General features: G+C 40.8%; 1 protein-coding gene across 1 annotated transcript; it reads right to left on the bottom strand.

Annotated features, from left to right (window-relative positions):
• Nucleotides 1-495: 495 nt before the first annotated feature.
• Nucleotides 496-6,015, bottom strand: SNAI1 (snail family transcriptional repressor 1). Its single transcript, XM_070940045.1, has 3 exons — nt 5,842-6,015; nt 4,495-5,016; nt 496-1,997 (listed from the first exon to the last, which is right to left on the bottom strand). The coding sequence occupies exons 1-3, from the start codon at nt 5,918-5,920 to the stop codon at nt 1,816-1,818; spliced, it is 783 nt and encodes a 260-aa protein (XP_070796146.1). The 5' UTR covers nt 5,921-6,015; the 3' UTR covers nt 496-1,815.
• Between the last annotated feature and the right edge of the window lie 20,048 nt (nt 6,016-26,063).

The raw sequence follows: 26,063 nt of genomic DNA, 5'->3' as shown, positions 1-26,063 counted from the left end.
CGCCTAACCACTTCCATATAGGGCTGGCAAAAATTCCTGTCTGAAACCCTAGGGAGATGCAGCTAATCAGGAAACATAGAACATAGGTCAACAATATGCCTTGCTACAAATCTGCTTCCTATGATTTATATTACATCTTAAGTGCAATTGTTATCTCACAAAATTTGGGCAATCTTTCTTGATCAAGCAGCACATTCCTTCACAGGCAGTCACTGGGAAGCAGTGTAGTGGCTGGGATCAGAGGCAAAAGTGAGTTTGAATTCACACTGCCCAATATTCTGGAATAAGTTCCTAGCATTCCAATCGAAGCATTTGATCTGTCAGTTGCAAATCACTTGTAGAGTCTTACTCACACCTGCCAATCCCTGAATCATGGCAAATGACTAAACAGAAGTACGGCCAAGAAAGTGCACAAAAACCAAATTATAAATTACCCTTTTTATTGAATATCAATAAATTGTATATAATTATATATAAAAAGTATTTTTTTTTAATTCAGTATAAAATTGTGGCACAAAAATATATAAATACCAGTGTACCTTTGAAATGTAAACATACCCTTTTGTTTTTTGTTGTTGTTGATGTGGAAACAATGTACAATAGAAATGCATTCAGGAGGCACCTGTCAATAACCTTAAGTAGCTCTTTTGGCACACACCTGTCAATGGGGCAGCCTTCCCTGCCCAGGCGGCTATTGAACCGCCTGACAAGTGCCTGCTATTAGTCACAGTTCTTTTGAAAAAAAGCAGTTGTTAAAAGAAGTCATATTAACAGGTGCTTGAGTGCATAGCTGCTCTTGTAAACAGGAGCCTTGCTTTGAAGGGCTACCCAGTGCCTTCTGCAGACATAAGTCTTTGAAGCATTGCGAATTATCCCTCTGCTGACCCAGAACTAATGAAATACTGTATCCCTGCATAGCTGCACTAAGGAGAGTTTGAGATGGTGGGGAGGCGTTAACACTTGGCTTTCTGCCCTTTGTTTAGAGGCATATCAATTCAGGGTCATGAATTACTGTGAATCTATTATTCTAGTCATCTTTTTTTAAAGGATAAAAACGAAAGACTGGTCTTTCAGGCAAGGTAGGCACGAGATTCGGAATATTTTTCCCATTTGTAAAATGTTAGTGAATGCTATTAACTCAGATGGCTTTGAAGAAGCTGGAAACAATTCTGAGGGGAGAGGACTCAGCGGGTGTTAGATATGAAAGCGGGCATGATTAGTGGCAGTAAACTTTTTGAGTACCAGATGCAGGGGGCAGGAAAAAGAGGTAATTGTTATCCTTATAATCTGCCTACAAGTTCCCGAAGGATGTATCTGATCCCAATTGAGCAGCTCAACAATGTGTTTTTAGCTACATGTCAGTTTTTGGAGAAGCTGTTCCCGTATTGATACCCTGCAGAGTGTGGGCTCTAACATACTGAATTCCCTGACAAAAAATTCCATATTTCTAAAAATTCTGGGGACATATATCCAACCCATTTGGATAGCACCAGGTTTTAGAACCTCATTTTAAAATATCATCCCATGTTGTTTGGCAACCCATCATTTCTGATGAAGCAATGATCATGCATGGGCTTGAATCAAGAAGCATTTTGCCACCACGAGGGCCAGGGAATGGAATACAAAGGCAAATCAGGTTTGAAAAATTCTCTTGAAGACAAAGAGTGAAAGAAGCATTGTGTATGATGCTTTAAGGCCTGAAGCAGCTGGAAACAACCAGATTTCAATATAAGCTGTTTGTGGCAGCTCAGCAGAACTATTTTCCTAGGGTCACTAGTTACAATATATGGCTTTGCACGGAGGAGTCCATGGGATTCAACGGGTTCCAATGCAGCCTGTTTCTTCATGTTTGTGGAGAAGTGACATGCGAGAGAAAGTCCGGGAGCAAGTTTTACACTGATACTTCTTAACATCTGAATGGGTCTGCAGATGAGCACGGAGATTGGAGCGGTCAGCAAAGGCCCGGCTACAGTGTGTGCAGGAAAATGGCTTTTCCCCTAGAAAGATAAAAGGAGAAAAAAGGATCATGGGCCTGAATCTTGACAAAACATGTGACAGAAGTAAAAAATAAATAAATCACCGTTTATATCACTTTCCCAATCTTTCACTACTATTAGGTAAAAGAGAAGTGTTTATAGAATAGAATTTTTATTGGCCAAGTTTGATTGGACACACAAGGAATTTGACTTGGTGCATATGCTCTCAGTGTACATAAAAAGACAAGATACATTCGTCAAGAATCATGGAAATCCAACCTTCATCCCAGGTTTAAGAAAATCTCTAGAGCACAATTCATAGTTTGGAAATAAATTATGCTTGAATCACCCAATATATACCGTAAATGGTTTTGTATTCAAGACATTAGGCCAGGTTTAAATCAGGCAGATGCTGGATTCCGAAATAAAGGGTTAAAAACCAAGTCTCCTTAGGCTCCCTATTTCAAAGGGTCAAAGAGCAGGGCCTGAATTTTGAGGTTGGATTGTGCTTATCAAGGGTATCCTTAAAAAGCCAAGGAAAGTAGTCTGTTCTTGGATGGGAGACCACCAAGTAATTCCTATGCTAGGTTGCGGTCCCTTCCCCAATTCTTGCCACAATAATATGTCCAAGTTACCAACAAAAATCCACCTGGAATCAGGAAGCTTTTACTTTTATTCTAATGGAGCTTGGTTCAACGTGAGCGTCCAAGATCCTAGGCATATTTATCTGGAGAATAACATTCTTGGATACCAGAGATAATAATACATGTATTGCACTGGTCTACATATAATAAAGAGCTCATAGCATGGTACAAAATGCCCTCTTCTGCCAACTTAGTGCAGCAAAAGCTGAAACATTTAATCCTTCCCAGGTTTTCTTCCGCTCTCCCCCTCCCTCCTTCAAGCCTCAACCAACTAAAGCAGGGTTGAATTCCTGGCAGGAAAATTCTTCTGGAGCTCACTTAACAGGCTGCTCGATTTGGAAAGCACAATTAAAAGTCTTTCTGGCTTCCTTCAGGCAGTCATCTTTAGGACTTTTAAAAAGGGTGTGAAATCAGCACTAAGTAACAATTAAAGGATCCTGCCCCCTCCACCCACCCAACACAAAAGCTGCTTGGGGGGAAAAGCATTGTAAATGTGATACTCCTTGGATTAAACACTCAAAAAGCCGCAGCTGTGGAATCTGGTGTTCAGCCTGGGGCGTTACAGTAACAGGTGCAGGAAGGGAAGAGCAAATCCAGCTCCCTAAGAGCACCTGCCAAGGCTGCTCCCGGGTTTCCAAGAGCCCTTCCCCACCATTTCCACGGTCCCATTAGGCAAACAATGCTGGAATGAAGCATCTCCCAAGACCACACTCTTTTTTTGTGTGCCCAGAAGCCAGCTTATCCTGCTTGCAACCAGGGAAGGCGTCAGATATCAGAGGGAGCTTTCAGGGGCCTTCCATATAGGAAAAATGAGGAAGTAGGCCGTTCCCCCACCCCCCCACCCCTCCAGCAAATGTATGGCCCCTGTTTAGCACTTTTTATATACTTAGGTTAGACAAGAGAGAAGAGGGAGGGGAGGGAGAAAATAGGAAATACCTTGGAGATTGTTGAAATGCAAATAACAGGCAGGGGAAATAGAGAGGAGGGTTTGGCCACTGGCTGCCTTGTATTAGACTGCAATGCTCACAAGCCCTTTCAATACAATAACCCCCCCCCACCCCCCACATTGTGTGTGTGTGTGTGTGTGTGTGCTTGGAATGACTCAAGGCTGATTCACACGATGGAGCGCCTGCTGAGCTGGCTTCAGGGCGTCTGTGTCCAAATGAAATAGGCATGATGATGTGGCTGTGGAATCACTTCCCCGGGACTGCTCCAAAACTTATGTAAACTAACAAAACAATGGTGGGAATAGTAACTAGGTAGCTGCTTTAGAATGGCACTATGTACAGGAATACCGACTGAATCAACCCAATTTTTTACGCTTGCAGAACATCTAGGACCATCATCACATGGCTTGAAAGATGGGCTAAAAACCAGGTAATATAGGTACAAAGAAAAATGCCATTGACATATAAACCTAAACCTAGATTTGCTTACAAAGATATCCTAGGTTTGCAGGATACCCTTTATCCATGGTTATGTGAACTTAAGCCACATATTAAACTCTAAATTAATTGAATTTTGTTACACACTGCTATAATGGGGTTGGCCAGGTTTGGGGCTCTCTGTGCTGTGTAAACATAACCAGTCAATACAAAAAGAGAGTCCAAAATCAATTAAATCAAGAGGTTGCAAGTATTAAGCCCCAAAAAGGTGGATTTGAGGCAAATCTGTTTTTAAAAGGTCTTAATTAAGACAGCAATGTTTCTTTCCACAGAAACACCCTTTGGAGACCCTTATCTCCTCTGATAAGCTAACAGGCAGTGTTGACGTGAATCAGGTTACAAGCAAGGTAGGGAGGACTGGGGCTAGAGAAAAGATAAGAGAGGAAGATAACAAGGACCAGAGACACAAACAGAAGAATTCAGCTTTACCAGTGTGCGTTCTGATGTGGCCCTGCAGGAGCCATGGCCTTGAGAATGCTTTGCCGCAGATCTTACACACACAGGGCAAGGTATGGCTTCGGATGTGCATCTTGAGAGCCCCCAAGCTCACATATTCCTTTTCGCAATATTTGCAGCTGAAAGATTTCCTGGTCTGGGAATCACAATGCAACTGTCTGTGCTTGGAAAGGCCAGCAAAAGTTGAGTAGGATTTGCTGCACTGGCTGCAGTGGAATTTCTCGGCTTCGGTGGCAGAGGAGGCTGGGCTGGGCGGGTCAGAGCTGGTCTTGCCATCTTCCTCTTCACTCGACAAGGAGGTCAGGTCCAGGGGTTTGGCATCGGGGCTGGGTGGAGAAGCTGCACTTTTCTTGTACTCCGATTCCGAGTTGAAGAAGTTAGAGAACAGCCCTGTGTCCCAGACTAGCGGAGGATAGTAAGAACCAGCACTCAAGAGATCTGGTTGAGGGATGACAGACAAGGGATATTTGTCGTACAAAAACGGGGAGACGATCACTGCAAAAAAAAAAAGAGAGACCAAAGGCAAGCTATTAGAGAAAAAAATCCTGCAGAACTGGACACAACCCTCCCTACCTTCTTTTGAGATCCATCCACGTTTGACATGCTCAGGGAGCCCTTGAATAAATTATCTGGGCATATGCAAAGGGCCAGAAATCTGATGAACAAAATCTTAAAAACATCCTTTGGGGTTGAAATTAGCCACAGAGGGGTCGTCAAAATAGCCAAAAGCTACAGCACCCACCATCACTTCTTGGAAAGACCGGAAAGCTTTTCCCTGGATTCCGGCCGGGTTTATAAAGAATCCGTGGCAAAAAGGCTGATGGGACTTGGGAGTTTTTTGCATTTCCAAGTCAAAAGCAGCTGGTTTATATAGAAAAAGCATTCCGTTGCAGAGCTCTTCGGAAGGCAGTCCCCTTCCGAGTTCAAAGGGGTTTTAGTCCCTCATTTACTACTTGTGGGAGCTTGTCTCCCGAGCCCGAGCCCGACTGGATGGCACCTAACTAACCTAAAAACCAGGATTACGTTTTCCCTAATTGCTAGGTTAAGTAGCCGCCGCGCTCCGCGTCCTCCGCAAGGGGACGGTCCCACATGTTTCTCCTCCCAAGTTATTAGCGGGAAACTTTCAGCCCGAGCCCGCTGCGCTGAATCCGGCATCCATCCACCCACCCACCCACTCACTCAAGGCAGTCCCCGACGGGCCGTTTAAGTTAGCCAGTCCTCTCTCCCAATTCGCCCCCCTAGGCACTGCCGCAGCCCACATAGCAGCAGCGCCGCCCGCTCACTCTTTTCTCTCTCTCTTTTCCCGGGCGCAGCGCTTACCCGTCTGGCTTTCCAATTCGCTGTAATTGGGCTTCTTGCTGGCCGAAAAGTGTTTCTTGACGAGGAAGGAACGGGGCATCTTTGCGGCTCCGAGGCAAAGGCGAACTGCGGAAAAGACCCCACTGCAGTTCGCGCCGCTCGCCGCCTTTTCGCCTTTTCTCCAATAAACCCGGATCCTCCCCTCCGTCGCTCGCCAGCCCGATGCGATGTAAGCAATTGGAAGCGGCTCAGCCACCAGCTTAATATGGGCCGGGCGGCAGGTGGGCGAGGCCGATCCGCCTCCCCTCCTCCTCCCCGTGTCACTTGGCAGCCAATCCGACAAAGGCGGGGAGGGGTCCCAGCTGCGAGCCTCTTTCTCAAGCAGGTGCTGCCCGCAAACAAAACCCACCGGCGGGGCTTCGAGGGCTCGTCTGAGCGGGCTCTCGACAAAAGGTTGCGTGCAGTGGGTGGGTCGGTGGGGGAAGCCACGCCTGAAGGTCTGGCCACGTATATAAACCTTCAGACGGAGCGGGGAGAAGAACCGGTCTGTGGGTCGGCTCGGCTCGGGAAAGTGAGGGCGACCGATCTTGGCTGAAAAGGGGGTTAGGATCGGCGTTGAGTGTTGCATCCCCCACTCCGCCACGTCTACCATGCGTGTCTTAAATCAGGGGGTCTCCAACCTTGGCAACTTGAAGCCTTGGCGGACTTCAACTCCCAGAATTCCCCAGCCAGCAAAGCTGTGACTTAAACCATTCCTATCTGAGCGATTTGAGTTCACACGTGTGTCCATTCCGCGGTTTGCCTTCGGAAGGAAGCCCGCGCGGTTCAATGAACTTCCCCGATCTTAAAACACGTGGAGCGCTTGTAGCTTTTCTCACCCCGGCCGCTTTCCAACTGGCATTTGGGGGATTATTCACTCCCATAATCCCCGCCCTGCTTTAAAGGGGCTGGGCTGCCTTCCCGTCCGGACGCACCAAAACGCTTTGCAAGTCTATGAAAACTAAAAAGTCCAAGGAATCGGGGCCCTCCACCCCAAAAACCTTCATCCGCTCAAAGTCTCCTGGGAGACACCGTCCTCCCGTGATCGGCACCCTTATTTCGGGAGCTTCCGGAGGGAGCAGGGCAGTGGTGAAATCCAATTTTTTGAAACTACCGGTTCTGTGGGCGTGGCAGGGGAAGGATACTGCAAAATCTCCAATCCCACCCAACTCCAAAGGAAGGGTATTGCAAAATCCCCATTCCCTCCCTACTCTGGAGCCAGCCAGAGGTGGTATTTGCCAGTTCTCCAAACTACTCAAAATTTCCGCTACCGATTCTCCGAACTGCGCAAAATTTCCACTACCGGTTCGTCAGAACCTGCTGGATTTCACCCCTGGAACAGGGTGGGGTGGAGTGGGATTGTCCCGAAATATGGGTAGCGCGATCATCGGGACGAAGATGCGACTTTTCCTGACGCGTTTTTTTTTTGGGGGGGGGATGGAAGGAGTGGGTCCTGCTCTCCTCCTCCGAGTTAAGTAACAGTAACAAGAGTTGGAAGGGACCTTGGAGGTCATCTAGTCCAACCCCCTGCTCACGCAGGAGACTTGTCCTAGGGATTCAAACCGCCCAACTGTTGACCTTTCTGATCGACAAGCCTTTGCAATGCTGGGTCAGCATTTACTTCCAGAGAAGGAGCACCGCGGAGCGAAATCGCCGCCTCGATTCCCTAAAGAGAACCACCCCCCGATCTCGGCGCCACCCCCGATCCCTTGCAAAAGGGCGATCCCGCAAGCACGTGCCGTGGTTGTCCGAAAACGGGAACCGCCCGCCGAACCGTCTTCCTGCGGGGAAATCCGCAAAGCGTTTAATCCTCTCCGTGTCTTCCTTCTCCCATCTCCCCCCCCCGTGGGGCCATAACGGTCCTCCGTGCTAGCCCTCGCGAGTTTTTTCCCCTCTCCGGTGGGAATTGCGGACACGCGGGGTGGGCGCCCATTTCCTGGGCGGCAGGACCAGCGGATCCCCGCGAGGGGGTTGTCTGTCTGTCCCGCGATCCCGCAGATGCTTTGGGGTTAAATTGGTCGATTCTTGCTTTTTAAAGGAAGTACAGGAAGGGATCGGAGTTCTTCTCGAGCCTGATTATTCAACAGGTGCTGCAGACGCGCTTGTAAGCTAAATTAGTGTCTAAATCCAGCCACGGTAACTAACCCGGCTCTCTTGTTCCAGTTAGATTCTGGCCTGATGTATATTGGGAAGTCTGACACATGGTTTCTATCCGGTGGGGCACAAAATCTTGGGAAGTCTGACACATCTGTTGGGGAAAAACCTGAACAAAATGCTTGGGTGATGATTGGTGATAATTTTTCGGCTTTATTACAGTATCTGCTGTTGGTATACAGAAATTAAAGAACATATATAGACATGATTTAGTAGATGATTATATATGAATGAGGCCCCAGGAGCCCTGAGAAAAGGTAGCTTTGCTGTTTAAATGTCTTCATTTGGCTCTCCGCAATGCCATGAGCGCCCTCTCTGGGATCCCTTCAGCAAAGCCCCCAAATCACTGTCAGAAGTGAAACGTTCTGCAGAATTAAAACAATTTTCTTATTATATTAAGGTACTTAATGCAAGATCACAGCCTCAACCCGTTTGCTTTGGACTTGTAATAAAATCAACTTTAATATCCTTCGTGTTGGCCAATTTTGTCCTGGATTTTGTTTCTGGGGTAAGAACTGATTACTAACAAGCCACCATTCCTTCCCTAAATGCAGTATGAAGAAGATTAATTCTGCTAATGATGGACTTCCTGTTAATAGTGTTCAAGCTGATAATGTGGATATACCGATTTGGATTCTTGATGACCAAATGGTCTTTTCCATCTCTTAACATTCCATGATCTTCCAGATACTAAAATTGTTTCCCCATCAGCTTTTGTCCCTGTTATCAGTAAAGATAGTTATTAAAATGACAATGGGGGAGGTTAGTTTAACAGGTGGCACTATGGTTATATTAAATAGCCCAAGTTGCAAACAAAATTAGTTTGTAAACTGACATTTCAAACAAGCCAAGATAAGCAAAGAAATGCAAAGATCTCAAATTATGCTACTGATAAACACATCAAATAACCTGCTGAGACAAGTGAACTACAGTTTTAGTTGCCAGCTTCCCTCTTTTTGTCTAAAGGATTAGACAAATTATTTGAGATTAAGATCACCAGAAGGTGTAAATGGATTGTGCAAATTAAGAGACTGCTATTGCTAACAGAGAACAAAGTTTAATTAGATTATTTTAAATGCAATCAAGTAACAAGCTTGTAAATTGATGGTATCCACCTGAGAAGTTGCAACAGCATTACTTACCTTAGAAGGGGAACTGTAGATAAAATTATTTTCATCTGAACAAAGGAAACTGAATCTTTCAAGACATTCATAATTAGTTCCTTTAGGAGTATAGTTATATATAGTTCATAAATCTTTGGAAATATTTTTTTGGATTCAGTCCTATACATGTTTTATAAGATAAATCCTATTGAATAGACATGGATAAGATTGCATAAAAAAACACCTATCCATCTTTGGTTTAATAACCTGTAAGCATATTTGCATATATCATACTTTCAATTGGGTGATGCATGTTGAGCTATTAAAATGATGAAAGAGAGAGGCAATTTAATGAATGCTGGTAGGTAGGACCATTAAAATAAAAAGGGAAGCGGTAATAATGATACAAGACCTTAATTAAACTCTTCTACATGGAACTAGAAAGGGTTTTGACTTCATCAAAAATACTAATCAGAATCAGTACAAAACAAAAGAGACCAAAATGAGGTATTGCATCCAAAACTGAAAAACAACAACTTGTGACTTGGTTCACATGTCTCACACTAAGCCATAATGTGATTTACGTAGCCTGCTCCATGCAGAACCTGGTTGTGACTTATTAAAAATTATGGTTAAGCAAAAGTTTGCAAAACAGGTTTTACTCTCAAGCAAGAAAGCAACAAATGTTTCCTAAACAAAATTTCTACCCTAGAAATGAATTTTTTTTCAATTGTATGTGCGCAGAATTAACATGCTACTAAAATAAATTTGGGGTTTTCACCTAAATCAAAGCAATACTACGGAAGATTGGAATGTCAATTAAATCTATTATTGACATCATCCTGCTCAAAAAAAAGAAAAAGCAAAGAATAAAATGAAAGCAAAGCATCTTTAAACAGTAGCCAAATGGTAGAATAGAATAGAATTCTTTATTGGCCAAGTGTGATTGGACACACATGGAATTTGTCTTTGGTGCATGCGCTCTTGGTGTACATAAAAGAAAAGATATGCTCATCAAGGATCATAAGGTACAACACTTAATGATAGTCATAGGAAACAAATAATCAAATCATATTAGGAAACAGTCAATATAAATCTCAAGGATACCAGCAACAAGGTTACAGTCATACAGTCATAAGTGGGAGGAGATGGGTGATAGGAACGATGGGAAGATTAATAGTAATGCAGACTTAGTAATTAGTTTGACAGTGTTGAGGGAATTATTTGTTTAGCAGAGTGATGGCATTTGAGAAAAAACTGTTCTTGTGTCTAGTTGTTCTGCTGTGCAGTGCTCTATAGTGTTGTTTTGAGAGTAGGAGTTGAAACAGTTTATGTCCAGGATGCAAGGGGTCTGTAAATATTTTTACAGCCCTCTTTTTGACTCGTGCAGTATACAGGTTCTCAATGGAAGGCAGGTTGGTAGCAATTGTTTTTTCTGCAGTTCTAATTATCCTCTGAAGTCGGTGTCTGTCTTGTTGGGTTGCAGAACCAAACCAGACAGTTATAGAGGGGCAGATGACAGACTCAATAATTCCTCTGTAGAACTGTATCAGCAGCTCCTTGGGCAGTTTGAGGTTTCTGAGTTGGCACAGAAAGAACATTCTTTGTTGTGCTTTTTTGATGACGTTTTTGATGTTGGGTGTCCATTTTAGGTCGTGAGATATGGTAGAACCTAGATATTTGAAGGTCTCTACTGTTGATACTGTGTTGTCTAGTATTGTAAAAGGTGGTAGTATGGGAGGGTTTCTCCTAAAGTCCATCACCATTTCTATGGTTTTGAGTGCGTTCAGTTCCAGATTGTTCTGGTCGCACCACGAGGCTAGTTGTTGACCTCAGCGTTTAGGGTTATGAAAGAATGTGGACAAAACTGCTCCTTGATAAATTCTATAGTCCCAAGGCTATGTTTGCAACAATGTGCTAAGTTAACTCCCACCAAAGCAAACACCCCTTCAACGTTTCAAAGGCAAAACCTCTGTCCCTTGTGTCCATTGACAGAAGCAAGGGACTCTCTTCAAACAAGAGAGGGCAAGGCAATGTCACCATAGTGGTAACTCCCTATTGTGATAAAGTGTTCCAAAAATGAACACAATTAGGTGTAGTTAAACGTGGGTTTATATTAGTCAGACAATGGTTGCTGGTCATAAAGTGAGGTAGCTATTGACTGAAAGACTTAGGCTGTGTTTATACACTTAGACTGATTAAACTCAAGTACAAGGGAATTTATGGGGGAGGGGGAGGATTTGGAGAAGGAGTTCTAATTTAACTTGTCAAGGAAAAAAAAAAAAAACAGTTGTCCAAGCTTCTACTTTTCCACATAGTGTTAATGTCCTTTGAATAAGTTCTCTACAATAGGGGTCTCCAACCTTGTCAACTTTAAGCCTGGCGGACTTCAACTCCCAGAATTCCCCAGCCAGCGTTGCCAAGGTTGGAGACTCCTGCTCTACAAGACTAATTTTGGGGGGGGGGGAGAAGTGAAAAAGGAACACCCGTGGTTTCATAAAAGGAGATTGCATACCTTCAGATTGTGTGTGTGTGTGTGCGTGTGTGAGAGAGAGAGGTATAGTCACGAGCAAGTAAGCAGCTCAAGTGATCTGCTCACCTTGGTCTGATGATTCAGGAAAATTCTGATCGGGTAGTGATAACTTCATTGTAAAGGGACCTGCTGGAAGATAGACTACAGCCACAGCCTGATCATGTGCCCTGAATTGCGTTATCCACCTGTAATCCAATCAAAGTCATCAAGGAAGAAAAAAGAATGGAAATTTTATCACAATGGTGTTAAACTTGCAAAACTATATTTTTCCATTTTGTTTTAGTGGCTTAGATAGATTGGATGCATTTGTGGAAAGAATATTCTCAACACTAATAAAAATCTGAATGAAAGCGAGATTTTTTTTTAAAAAAAAAAAGACTTAAGAAAGTCTGCCTTCAAATTCCCTGTAACGGAAGCTAATGTAAAGATCCATGAATTCAAACCAGGAGATTAATTTATGGGTCGTGATTAAATGCCTTAGACCCTATTTGTACTCATGACTTGTTAGGTTATTTATTAGATATATATGCTCCACCCCATCTTGCAGTTAGAGGTGGGAACTTGCCTAAACTTCCATGTGTTCTCTGTGATTTAACTGTGATTAGAGATTGTTTTTGATGATGAATAGTAGGAGAAAAAAAAATCAAAGTTAAATTTCCTTTGAAGGTGGAAATGGCTAGCAGGAAAAGCTACGAAATGGGGCTGTTCCAGCCGTAGCATCCCTATTCTCATCATTTTTCAACCTCCTCCTTAGAGGTGGTAAAACAGACATTGCAGGCAGAAGAGACTCAACCTACCTCTATGAGCATGCCTTCAAACTTCAGTTGATCTAATAGTTTCATCTCTTTAGATTTTACATCCTCACAAGCAATTCATTGCATTGATTAGCAAAGTTGGGATATGCCCAACAATATCAGCCATTTGCAAAAACTTGCTGGACATTTTTCCATGGGAAACATCCAGGAATAAGTCATAACTTTAGTTCCCAGCTGAGCATGGATCAGCATAATGTGCCAGTGCATCAATGTTTCTTTAAGAGCCCGGGATTTATATATTCAATGGCATTTGAACTTGAGAGATCCAGGTTCAAATCCTACTTCAGCTGGGAAGCTACAGTGAAACCCAGTGGGATGTACAGTAGTAGCTAGGAGACTGGACCGAGACATGAAACACTCAAGACCACAACTACATTTCCATAGCAAATTCACTAGGTAACTTTGGATCAATTAAATGCTCTTCTGTGCCTTCCCTTTTAATAAAATATGTTAGAAAAGTTACTGTGAACTCCAGAGTCAATCATCGTCTCTCACCTAACAAGATTCTTGAGGAGAAAAATTGGAGCAGTGAATATTATGCACTGCCAGTTTGAGCTTTTGCAGGAAAAGTGAGATAGAAATGAAGGAAACAAGCAAATAAATCACCTTGTACTTTCTCAGGCTAACTTACCTCAAAGGCAGTTGTAATGAAAACATTGCCTCTTGTCTCTAAGAAAAAATAAACCTGTGGAACTAATACTATCCTTGGTATTACTTTTAGTCACTGGGTAGGTGGTTTATAATGAATTTGCAATATTTATCTTATTTTAGGCAAGGAATGATTTATAGCAGTTTCCCATCTCAGCAAGTTTAAGAGGCGCTCAATATACTGTTGCAGCCAGCATGTTGGGGGGGATTCTGGGAGTTGAAGTCCACACATCTTAAAGTCGTTGCTGGTTTATATTGTTTTGATTTAGTGAAATTAAAAAAAAAAATCTTACATAGGTCTTCACAGAAAATAAAATCATCTGCAGCCTAATTAAGGATAGAAATTTTCATTTTCATTGGTCATGAAAAATATACAGATGGGGTAGAGTTCAGTCAAATTTTACCAAAAGTTCCCCACCTCCCAACATTGCAAGTCAAAATGTCTCACTCTAGGTTGCTTTGTGAAGACTTCTAGAAATGCGTCCCTATATGAAATGTATGTTGAAACTGCTGCAAGGCAAAAGAGGAAATGCACAAAAAGGGCACATTTTAATCATAAAGGAAATCAGGCAGCATAATTGCCCACTCCTGTTACTGTACTAAATGTTTCCAAAACACTTTCAAAACAGAACAGTTGGGGGGGGGGACCCTTAAGTGCTAGCATGCTACCAAGACTCACAATCATATACCATCCATGGCTTGGCTGACTTCAGATCTATGAGTGTTACTGAATGCATACATAAAACAGGATTTTCACATTTACAAATATACCAGCCACTTTACCATAGATAAGACTTACTCATGAGGAATATGCCTACGTACGTGCACGCAGTGGCTGAAGAAGGTTTTTGTTGACAGGGTGTCACAATGGCTTTTAATTATGGCCTGTAGGATTATTTGAGCTCAGCTGTGATCTTTGATTATGGGAATTTTAAAGGAATGTTTGAGAGAATCCTCCTTCTCAGGCAAACTTTGTGGAAATGTTTACTCAAAAGTAGTTCTGCTGAAGCCAGATTTCACCCACCCAGCTGGGTAATTTAGCTAATTTTAAAGCGCTCCATGGCTCAGGACCTGGGTACTTGCCGGACCGCCTACTACCACCAATAGCCTCCCACCGGCCGGTACGCTCTCATAGAGAGGGGCTCCTCCGGGTGCCGTTGGCCAAACAATGTCGACTGGTGGCCCCCAGGGGGAGAGCCTTCTCTGTGGGGGCACCTACTATCTGGAACGAACTCCCCCCGGAGATACGGAGGATCCCGGATCTGCGCACCTTCCGCCGCGCTCTAAAGACCTTTTTATTTCACCAGGCGGGCCTGGCCTAACTTTCTCCCTCTTTTTAAACATTTTTAATATTTTTTAATATATTTTAGTATTTTTAATATTCAAAGTTTAAATTTGTTTTAAATTGATTGGGGTTTTAAATCTGTCTGGGCCAAACTATTTAATTCGATTTTATCTCTGCTTTTTAAATTTTGTATGTATGTATTTTATTGTTGGCTGTTCACCGCCCTGAGTCCTTCGGGAGTAGGGCAGTATATAAATCAAATAAAAGTAAAAAGTAAAATAAAATAATTTATGTACATATTTCAGACCTAAAACAGGCTTTGAGAACTTTCTAAAGCAAGGATGTCCAATCTTGGCAACCTGTGGACTTCAGCTCTCAGAACTCCCCAGCATAGCTGAAATCAACAAATTTTAAAATTGCAGAGTTGCACGCCCCTATTCTAAAGTAATCTTTAGCTTGGCGCACATTTTAGTATTACTACTTCCAGAGTTCCTAGCCATTCGTCTTAAAAACATTTACTATAATAATTTCCATTGTTGAATAGCTCTTAAAAGTTTGAAAATAAGGCAGATTCTGATTGTTAAAAAACCTCCTCACTTAAATCTGTGGTCCCATATCCTGCATTTTGACTGAGATCATTTCAGGTCTAGAAAGAATGAGATCATTCCGACCTTCCTCTTCTCAAATTCTTTTAATCTCTTTTTAGAGGGATTGGATTTAGTCCCCTAATCAGTATTGCTCTGAAACCCTTCCAGTATATCTCTGAATACAGCTACGGACGGTGGAATTCATGGGTCTCAGTCGCCTCTCAGAATTAAACAGTAGCAGAATTCATTTTAAAACAATTACTGACGTTTTAGAAATAAGATAAATCTACAGATTAAAGATCTTCAAAAGGTCAATGTGTAAGTAACATCAAAGTCAAATGAGATAGAAGACTCAGCAGACTCCTATCTCATTTGACTTTGCTCATTGATAATTGCTCTAAGATGCCTTGTCAAATTCCTAATGCATTTTCCGTAAATTCATTTGGAAGGGAAGGGGTGGGGAAAGCAGCAGAATTAGAGGAGCTAGAAAACAACTTCCTCACCCAGTCCCTCTGCCCAGAACCTCCAGGCCTCATTGGCAAGTTCCCTGAACTAATCAGCAATGAGATAGTCAACTGTATTATATAACTTTTTACCTGTAGGTACTATCAACTTTGTAAAAGAAACCTTATATTTCAACAGAGCTAATTTAAAGACCTGTCGGTATCTAGCCTAACACTTACAGCGGTTATTAAGGCATAGGTTCAAATTACTGGAAAGGATTTAGTGAAGAATCTTTAGAATGTTTATGTAAAAATAAAAAGTTGTTGGAGCAATTGCACTCTCTCAACTGAAGATAGAAGAGTTTAAATCAAAACATAGATCTAAAGCCAGAACCCTTTCTGTTGGGTATTTCAAGGGATAAATATAATAAAGGAACAATATGCCTAATGTTGCATATATTAACGGCAGCGAGACTGGTCTTCGCGCAAAACTGGAAAAATGAGAAAACCCATCTGAAGAAGAGACAATAAATAAGAACCTGACTTGTGCAGAAATGGACAGGCTGACTCTGGAACTCAAAGACAAGGGTGAAACGGAATATCATGAAATCTGGAATAAAATGTATCAATGGTTGGAGAGGAGAAGAAATGTCAGGATAGAGAAATATGGATAAATTGAAAGTTGGAGAATTATTATGTTTGTATTAGGGATAGGTAGGAATTGTATCGGTATTTAATGTAATTTCCACAAACGAAGAGATTTACGTAGCTGAATTTTGATAGATTGTACAAAGGTATATATGGAATATGAATTGTAGTTGTTAGAAGGAATATGTGATGGAAATGTTGGAACCAGAAAAGTCGCACTATGTCCAATGTTTTTAATTGTATATTTAATAAAAAACTTTTTAAAAAAAGAGTACGGCATATCTTCAAATAAAATTCCTAGCTAATAGCAAGTGCACCCTTCCTCTACAGTTGTCAATTTTAACTTTAATTTTGTTTGCTTAATTTTATACGGATCCAAGATTAAAGAAATTAATCAGTCAATTCTCGACCCTCTTTGTGTTATGATAGGTAGTACAGATGCTGATCTTAGGAGCACCTGTATTATGAAATAAATTTGTCTTCAGAAAATTCTGAATCATAAAAAGAGTGAATATGTTTATCCCTTCTTATGTAAAGCTAAAATCAATATATATATCATATTTGATTAAAAAGCTAGAAAAATGCTGCCTACAGAAAGCCTCTCATTAAGATGTGTGTTAGATTGATTTCTTTCAATGAGACACTAGGTAAATAATACATAGATGTACACGTGAGAATATATTTAAAGAAAAAATGCAATATTTGAATCAGACTCAGTATTGCTGCCCCCTCAATATTTATAAAGATGAAGGTAATTATTAGAAAATACTATAAAAATGCTTTAAAAAGGGAGACCAGATGGTTTTATTTGTAATTTTTTTCAGTCAATGGAACAAAATCACGGTTAACTTGAGGCTATTAAAATGATACCACAAATGCTTTCAGATGCTCCTTTTTGCTTACATAATATCTCTTCCTTATTAATCTCTGTAGACTTTACTAGTTTTCAGACTCAAATCTTGATTTGTGAAAGCAAAGGCAAACCATAGATTTAAAACCATCGCTAACTCTGTATTTAGCAAAATACAACATGAAGTACAATGTGGGTTGCTATAGCAAAATAAAAGAACAAATTGCGGCATCTTCAAAATTGCAAGGTTTATTATAGTTTACTATGATCTTAATATATGTAGATTACGCATTACTTTTAAAATAATACATGTTTTGGTGGTAACTTTTCTGAAATTGTAGTTAGCCGCTTACTATGTTATAGTTTTGTTCATTTAATATTCTATTTTTCAAACAGGTAAGCAAGAAAAAAAAGGCACATGATATTATTTCTTTGCCTCAGTACAAGTTGAAATCTATTTCATGTCAAGCACAGGCTGATCTAATTAAGTAATCTAATTAAATATACATAACCTCTCTTATTTAATCTTAAGGCTGCAGCTTTTGTTGTTGTTGTTGTTAGCCTACAGCTACACAAATTAATGCAGGTGACGGTGCTTTGTCAATGTGGGCAGATTTTTTTCTAAACTATACAGGGTCAGATCAGGTCAGTTTTGAATGGGAAACTACCAGAAAATCCCAGAGCTGTAAGCTATTTTTTTTTCAAGTTGAAAAAAAAACCCAGTCCAGAAGGAGATCGTAGCGATCACTTCTATCTTGTTGAAATTATATGGATATGAAGTCATTAGCAGATGAGCTGAATCTGAGACCATCTTTAGCTTCAACAAAGTTCTGGAAGAATTAGGGTTGGATTCTGTATAGCTCTTTTTAATTAAGCGTGGTGTGAGTATCTTACTGTGGCTTAAACTATGGTTAACAAAAACATAGCTTAGTGTGATGTATAAAGGCGAGCAATATTTTGCTGGTTTAGAGAGTCTTCAGTTTAAACTCTAGATCACGGGTGTCAAACTCGCTGCGTCATGTTGCCATCACGTGACGTATCGCAACGTTTCTGCCTTTCGGGGAGCTGGGGTGGGCGTGGCCTGTGCGTGATGCATCCAGCCCGCCAGTTAGACCCCTCTGCCTAGGTCATATAAACTCATGCTGGTCTGGGGAATTCTGGGAATTGAAGTCCACATATCTTCAAGTTGCTAAGGTTGAGAAACACTGTTCTAGGTGACAACACTGTTTGCCAGTGATGCCTGCAGTTAAGATGGCTGCTGCAACCATTCAATCCACGCCCCCTTTTTTTGCATGCAACACACATAAACTATGGGTCTTCAGTTACACAATCACAACCATAATGTAGACTTTTTAAAATCCTCCCTGGGGATGCCCCTGTTGCTTACCCTTGTAGAAACTGCATCCAATAGAAAAATAGTATTCCAAAGTGATAGGTAGTTAGCTTTGACCCTATTTTCTTACTTGCAGGCAAGGGAGAGAGAGGAAAATGAGCAAAAGATGACACAGGAATTCATGAAAGGACATGATTCTGTCCAGTATTTGCAGTTCTAAGTGGTGCATCTATCTAAGCATCATCTTCTGTTGAGAGGATTGCCTATGGCTAAATTTAGTCTTCACATCCTTTCAAAAGGACGGGGAAAACATACATTCCAGTTCCAATTGCTGCTTTTTCTTCAGCTCAGGGCTATTTCAAAATATTTTTTATGACAGAGGCAAATAGTGTTGCCCAAGATGCTGTCAAACTTGAGTTTGCAAAAATAGCTATTGGTTTTGGCCCATGAGAGAGGGGGAAAAAAGTCACAAGGCCCACTCTACACTTCGAGCAGGCAAACTGCAAGTTTATTAAACGCAACACGTTGTTGCTCTTTCCAATCTCCAAACTCACCTGCCCAACACAGCTGCTTCTTAATGAGTAATAGAAAGACCTAAGACCTATCATGGCCAATTCTTGCCTACTTTTACTACTTGCAAAAAATGATCCTCAGCTTAGACTTCAGCTTGTCAGAAACCGTACTAAGCCACAGGACTTATTATGTGCTAGTGTTGTGTATTCACCAACATAAAGTTGCATTTCTTTTAAACCCTATTTTAACCCCTTTTAAAAAGCCTGCAAGCTCTGTAAGTCTTCTCCTCCAGCTTCCACCATGACACTACATATCTCTAGTTCCCTGGGTCTTTCCCCCAGTAACAGTTTCCTGTCTACTGCAAGGCAAATAGCACTTTTCAACTCTTGTGATTGGACAAAACTCATCACAGGTAGTTTGGCTGCAGTTTTACCTGCTGTCTTAAGAATTAGGAGTTACAAATTGGATGGCAGAAATGACTTTTTTAGAGAAAAAGTGAGTGCAGATTACTTATCTTTTCACCAAGATTTATTATGCTCTGACGCCTGTTATTGAAGGGGAAACTTTCTCAAAGACCTTTCTGGCTTTTTCATTTACCAACCTCTCTTCTTGTCCTGCTGCCTAAAGTACATCATGGCCTTCCTTTACTGAAGATCTTGGCAGCCCAAAATGGCACCTGCTGAAAGTTCTTGAATTACTTTCAGTTCCAAAACAGCTGCTGATTTTTTTTTCTTTTCTCTTCCAATATTGGAGAGCAGTCAGATGTTTCATAATATATGCTTTAAGCTCCTGGGAACTTTTATTTCCCCTCTTGCTGTGGAATAACCTTTGTTCCACAAGGATAGGCCACCCAGTGCAATCCAGATGTTTAGGACTATAATTCTCACTTCCTTGCAAATGGCCATACTTGTGGGGATGAAGGCAAATAACCAAAATATAATTACTAACCAGGAAGATTTACCAAGCAAGACTTATCCCTTCCACTGAGGTAAAAGAGCATGAGTTAGAAACTAGGTCTCAATAGTGGTTCCCACATTGTGGAAAATGTGTCTTTGGAGGCACACTTAAGTTTCCATCCCTTCCATGCATTCTGAAAGACCCATAAATCCATTTTAGTTCTGTAACCTCACCATCACAGAAACAAGAGTATTTTAAAGGTGTAGAAGGCCATCTAGCTGTAGTAATGTAGTAGTGTTGAATGTTATAATTATGAGGTCATGTTACATTAGGTTTTCCTTCCTGTGTACTGCCTAAGGTTCTTTTTGGATTGAGGTACTATTACAAATACTATAAACAAAAGACAAAATTGTGAGATTATTTTCTGGGACCTTCCTTTAATTCTCTTTTAACTCCTCAGGATGCTTCTGTCAAACTCAAGGTGGATTTATTTTCAGTGCAGGGAGTTTTAGCACTCTTATCTGGCAGCTCAAGAGAGGGTTGACTTGTCAGGTACTGCAGTCTTTCTCAACCTGGTAATGGGTATCAGGGATCAGGGGCATCAAATCTTGGCAATTTGTGGATTTTGACTCCCAGATTGGGTGTTTAAGTCCACACGTCTTAAGAGTTGCCAAGGTTGGATACCCTTGATCTAGATGGTCTTGCTCTATTTCTGTTTCTGGCCATTTTCTTTAAAACATGATGAGTTTGGCAATCCACTATGAAAAACACCAACTTACAGAAGACTGATTTGCATAAGACAGTTATTGATTTCCAGTGGAAACTTGGAGCCATATATTTGCAGCTCTACATCCAAAGATGACACTGCCAAATTTTGGCAGTTAACCTCCAAATCACAGGCTATGGATTCAGAGGCTTATTAAATCTGGGGACTTTACATTTTTAGCTCTGAACAAGTTGTTCCCCTAAAGGTACTGGGCTCATGATGTGGAGATTCTGGACTTAGCCTTCCTACTGGAATAAGAGAGACTTTGCACAATGACATCATGTGTGCAAATTGTACCCATTTTTGCATCAGGAAGCTTTGTGGATAGTCATGCAAACTCTTGTCATCTCATGAGTTGCTCTATGTTTATGACTTTGGATATCATTCAGAAGGTTTAGCTGAAACAGCTTGCAGCTGCCCATATAGCTTATGAGCACATTGTAATTGGCCCATGTGTCATCGTTGCTTCAGGACCCCGAGCTTCTGATTGTGCACCTCCCCTCCTTTTCTCTGTTTACCTTTTTGGATTATAAACCCTTTTGGGATAGGAATCTGCCCACTTGCATTCCATGCCTATTGTAACAATGCGACAGTGTCAGAAATCCTCTGTTTAACTATATGCTAGTTAAGTATTGATATGAATTAACTGTACTTATGTCCCAAAGGTGCTTTTTCAAAAGACAACTGGACTTTGGTTTGAAAAACAAAGTTCAGTTGCCTTTCAAAAAAGACCTTTTGGACAACCATGACCTGGATGACTGAAAACTCCATAGACATTTAGTTGTGCATATACTGTATATTCTTGCATTGTCAGCCTTTTCCTCAACCTCCCAGGCCTTTAAGTAAGCAATCACAGTCTACTGCCTATCTATCAAAGTTCTGAGCCACTTCATGCGATGGATAGAACACAAGCCAACTAGCCCACCTACTGGATGACTGAAACATTTTCCACAGCTGCCTCTTCAGCATTCTGGCCCACCTACTCTTCTCTGACACAGAGGACACAATAGCCGTTAGCTGGTTTCTTCCAGTACTTACAGTGTTAGGAGGCCAAGTTTATTTGAATTCTCTCTCTCTCTCTCTCTGGCAGCAAAGTAATATTTCCTTTTGGTATTTACTGCAGGCAAAACTCACTAAAAAAAGAGAACAGATGTCTGACAGGCAGGACTGCAGCAAAAGCAGACCATTTGTGCAAGTGTCACAGCCAAGCCATAGGCAGCTGTCTCTTAAGAGTCAAGATTTGGATTGAATGGGAAACAAACCTTAGCTAAAACCTGGAAAGTTTGCCCATTTTCAGGCAAAGTTTTAAATTTAACATAAAGCGTTTAGCACCCTTGCCAAATGCTGAAAGCCATAAGAAAGTTTTTTTCTCCCTGGGAAAACATTTGGCCCTCAACCCGTTTCTTAAGTCACCCACAAACTGTGACATCAAATTTGGGTGGGGTAGCTGTCAAATTTATGGCAATGTTTTTCCTCATTGATGTTTAAATGATATCGAAGGAGATAAGAGTGCCAAGACTCTGATAAGCTTAGAACCCTTTTTTAAAAGCTGCTCAATCCATGAAGTAGTGAAAAGCTAAAAATTCCATCCTCATTTCCAGGGATGCCACTACCTTGTCATCTTGAGACCTTGGTATTGCCCAAATATTTTTAAAAAAATTGTTTCAAGGCGTAAAGATTGTCTACCTGGCTCCAATCCAATCATATGAGAAAAGTAGTAGAGTGACATGCGTTTGATCTTCTAACCTCAGGAGTTCCTCACACAGCAGGATCACTGCTTGCAGCTCAGTAGTTCCCACGTATGAAATTTATCCCCTAACCCACTATTTTCATGTATTTATTAGATGTATATCCCCTTCAGCAGTAAAATAGCATTCCCTCCTCTGGTTTTTCTCAGCAATAGCTCGTAACAAAGGCAAAAGAATAGCAACAGGTCCAAAGTAATCCCAACAGGTGGACTTGAATGTGAATCTTAAGTACCACGTCATACTAGATTACTGAATGTCACTTTTGGCTTCTGAATTTATACTAACCTGGGTTGAATATAAACATTTGGTACAGAAACAGAAGAAAAGGAAGAAAATCAAGAAAGGATCATTAAAATATTTATCAGCATGATCCATAATATAGGATTGACTGCAGCTGTGGTTAGATGCCTTTTTTAGGACATCTGTTTTATTAAACAAATATTGTTCAACAAACACAATGCTAAGAAGACAACAACCATGATACACATAATACCATACAACTGACAACTACAGTTCTAAAGAATTGCAAGAGCGCTCTCTTCTGTCCAGATGTTAATATTTTTTTTAATATAACAATGAAATAAGAGACATTTTCAAAAAATGGCAACTGTACCAAACATAGAAGAAAAAAACTTGGGGTATCTTAATATTTTTATTGTCATGGCATGTGATTTGGAGGAACAATGTTTATTGCAATAAATGCCATTTTTATATAAATTACATAAATAGGCCTTAACTTCATGGAGTAAATCCCGAGACAGACTTCAATTATTATTGCACTTTCTCTTCTTCCACTAATCCTCTGCATTGGTGCTCTAGAATGCCCCCAGATTCAGAACACAGACAAAGGGTGGAGGAGCTGCCTATACCAATGGAATGGACACATCAATGCTCACCAAATTTCAGTCCGGCTATGTCCTTTTGCTACTTGCTTACTGGAAGATGGGAATCTAATCTCGACATCATAAATGTTCTGGTAATTTGAAGGATTGTCGCTATAAAATCAGACACACATTGAAATATGACCAATACAGCCAGTTCCAATTATGAATTAAACTAAATGAGAAGCCTGGCCAGTTCTTTCTAGCAGTTATAGAATGTGCAATTAAGCAGTACAAGTTCTCATTAAAAGTTGATGAATGTACTTCTCCCAAATAACTTCAGTGAAGTTAAAACGTTATCTAGGAATGCCTCTGATGTTCTATCATTGTACAACAATATCTCCTTAGGCCTACAGCCTTCATGGATCCTCAATTTCCAAATAAACAGGAAATGAGGAAACTTCAATCTTGGGGATGATTAGATAGGTTGGTAATGGTGCTATTATTATTATTACTGAGGGTGGATTTGACCTTGAGAAAGTTTGAAAACTTCCATTAGAAAGGAATCTTCCATCCAACATTTGTGCATAGGGATTTTTGCAGAACTTGATGTTGTTACCTAGTTTGGATAATAAGGTGTCTGCCAAAAAAACAACCAAGCTCAGAGAGCACCAAGGACTCCCTGTTTCAGCTCTGAGCTACATTTTTTTTATTTATTGCCCATTTCTAAACAGGGAAACAAAAGTTAGTTAATGCAAAAGAATTTCAGAACCTTTACTTTATACAGAATTGGAAAAGACAACAGGAAGTGCAATAGGGCCAGAGTGGGTGACGTGGTGAAACAAAGAATGGCAAAGGTAGAATAATTTAACAGCCAGCATTTCCCAGTCACATGATGCCATATTCTTTCAGATTTGGCAGATTCCTCCAAACAATGAACTCTGTGGGTACTTGGAGAAAACACTTGTAGTTTCCAAGAGACAAAAAAAAAAAAAAAAAACCCTAGGAAAAATAACTGAACTCTACAAAAGCCCTGCCATCCATTTTGGAAGACAATTTCCTAGTAAGCCCAGTTAAAACCAGTCATCTAGAACCATGAGTCACAAATTTGCATCCCTCTCAACCTTGTGGCATTTTCCCAATGAGAGGCTGAGAAAAGTGTTGTGTGAGTGCATTGTGTCTGCAGAAAATGATACGTCACTCCATATCATTAATGCATCCTTGGGAAGTTCAGATATGAATTCAGTGAATTGTTCTGCTGAAGTATAGGTTTCATCCAAACCAAGTCTAATTTATGCTGATCCACTTTGCAGCTGCATAATAGAACGTATAAGTGGGGCAATACTGAAGATTTAGTTAAAAATGATTGCTGAATTCAACCCCATTATATGCCAGCATCACTTCACAGTAAACAGAAGAGATAGGGCAAAAGCTGGGAGAATGCAATTTACTATTCAGTTTATTAATCTAGTTCAAATGACAGCTTTGGAACTTCTATAACAAGGAACAAAATTTCTGTACAATTTATCAACTAAATTAATTTACTTTATTTAAAAGACAAATTTGAACTCCTAAAACTCTTGTTAAAACACTAGAAGTGCACTTAGAATACAAGGGGGGGAAAAGGTACTTTCAAGGATTAGGATACCTTGTGTCCTGTGAATTCCACAAGTGACTGGCAGAAACATTTCTACTTGTTCAAATATTGAAAGACAATGGCCTGGACCCAAGGAGCTCACATACATGCAGAAGGCACTTTGGGGCATCTATATATGGTCAGTTTTCCCTTCTGGCTCCTTCAGGGGTCATTCCAAGATGGGGAGGAGCACACAAAGGTCAGCTGTTGGAAGAGGTAACTTGAAGAAGGCCCACGATAACCCAGGCACTCTTTATTTCTTGGTCAACCTCACCAGAACAATCACTAAATGATCCAGTGGAAACTCCCAAAATCCTAGCCACCAAAGACTTATTAGTCAGTGCTGAAGCATAAATTAAACAGTTCTGTCTAGAAGGCAGCATGAGCAATTGGCAGTTAAATCAAGACATCCATGCCAGATATGCTATGTCATTACTGGCTCTAGGCCAACAACTAAATTTAAAGGAATCGTCTTCCAGAAGGTCCTTCTCACATACACATTTAAGCTTCAGATCAATACCACATGAATCCTAAGCCAATTGTGTATGAATCAATCTTTTTCTGGCCAATGTACATTCAAGGTCAGCATCACATCTACTTAGTGCAAAAAGCTGCCATTGAATGCATTTAATTATGTAACAAAAGTATCCATCATCTAGCTTAGGTCTTAAACGTATTTGCCACTTATGGGCATTTGTAGTTTTTCATTCAGAACATGTCTTGCTTGTGCCACCCTAAAATTAAAAATTTAAATTACTTGGGACTAATCTCCAAACACTGTAATACATTCAAAAGCAATCACCATATCCCAGCAAAATCTTGTAAGTCACTTCACCACAGCAATCTTATTCCATTTATTAGTACTCTCAGTAAACATGATGGAGTAGAAATCCACCTGCAACTTCTCCTCTGTAGACAGTGAAGCAATATGTACACACATTTTGTCTTAAGATCGGGGCTCCCAGGTACATATAGTCAGTCTAACTCCATTGTAAAGACACAGATCTTTACAAATACTTTCAGTTCCTACTGAAAACATACATACCAGGGCTAGTTGGTATTATCCCTGTTTGCCAGATTTAGCCTCAATCAACAAAATAAAATCAATCATCAAATTCAAGACCATGTGTGAGAATCAGAACTGGAATTAACCTATATGACAAGAATTCATAGCAGCCTCTGAATTCAGGATGTGGCAATTTGTATGGCATGATTTGTTAAGTAAATGAAATATCCATGGTCTGCATGGAAGCCTCACTTATGAATGAACAAATTTCTGCATTAGATAGAAGCAGAGTTTTCACAAAGAGTAAGAGGCTTTAATATTTGTTATACCTAAAGAACCAGATGTTAAAGTCTGCACTATTGTTGCTATCAGATTGTTCTGAATTGTAGGCATAGAGGTAGAAATATATAAAGATGTA

The sequence above is a fragment of the Pituophis catenifer genome, unplaced genomic scaffold (genome assembly GCF_029215685.1).
Source record: "Pituophis catenifer annectens isolate HBS135680 unplaced genomic scaffold, rPitCat1.0.hap2 SCAF_3, whole genome shotgun sequence".
NCBI classification, from domain to species: Eukaryota; Metazoa; Chordata; class Lepidosauria; order Squamata; family Colubridae; genus Pituophis; species Pituophis catenifer.
Note: the sequence above shows the minus strand (reverse complement) of the source record. Positions and strands in the feature narration are given on the sequence as shown.

Bases quoted from the DNA above. Each gene is read 5' to 3' on its own strand.
- SNAI1 (XM_070940045.1), bottom strand. From the start codon at position 5,920: ATGCCCCGTTCCTTCCTCGTCAAGAAACACTTTTCGGCCAGCAAGAAG. The intron at 5,017-5,841 runs GTAAGCGCTGCG...TTTTTTTTGCAG, and splicing joins CGAATTGGAAAGCCAGACGG to TGATCGTCTCCCCGTTTTTG. The intron at 1,998-4,494 runs GTAAAGCTGAAT...TTATCTTTCTAG, and splicing joins CCACATCAGAACGCACACTG to GGGAAAAGCCATTTTCCTGC.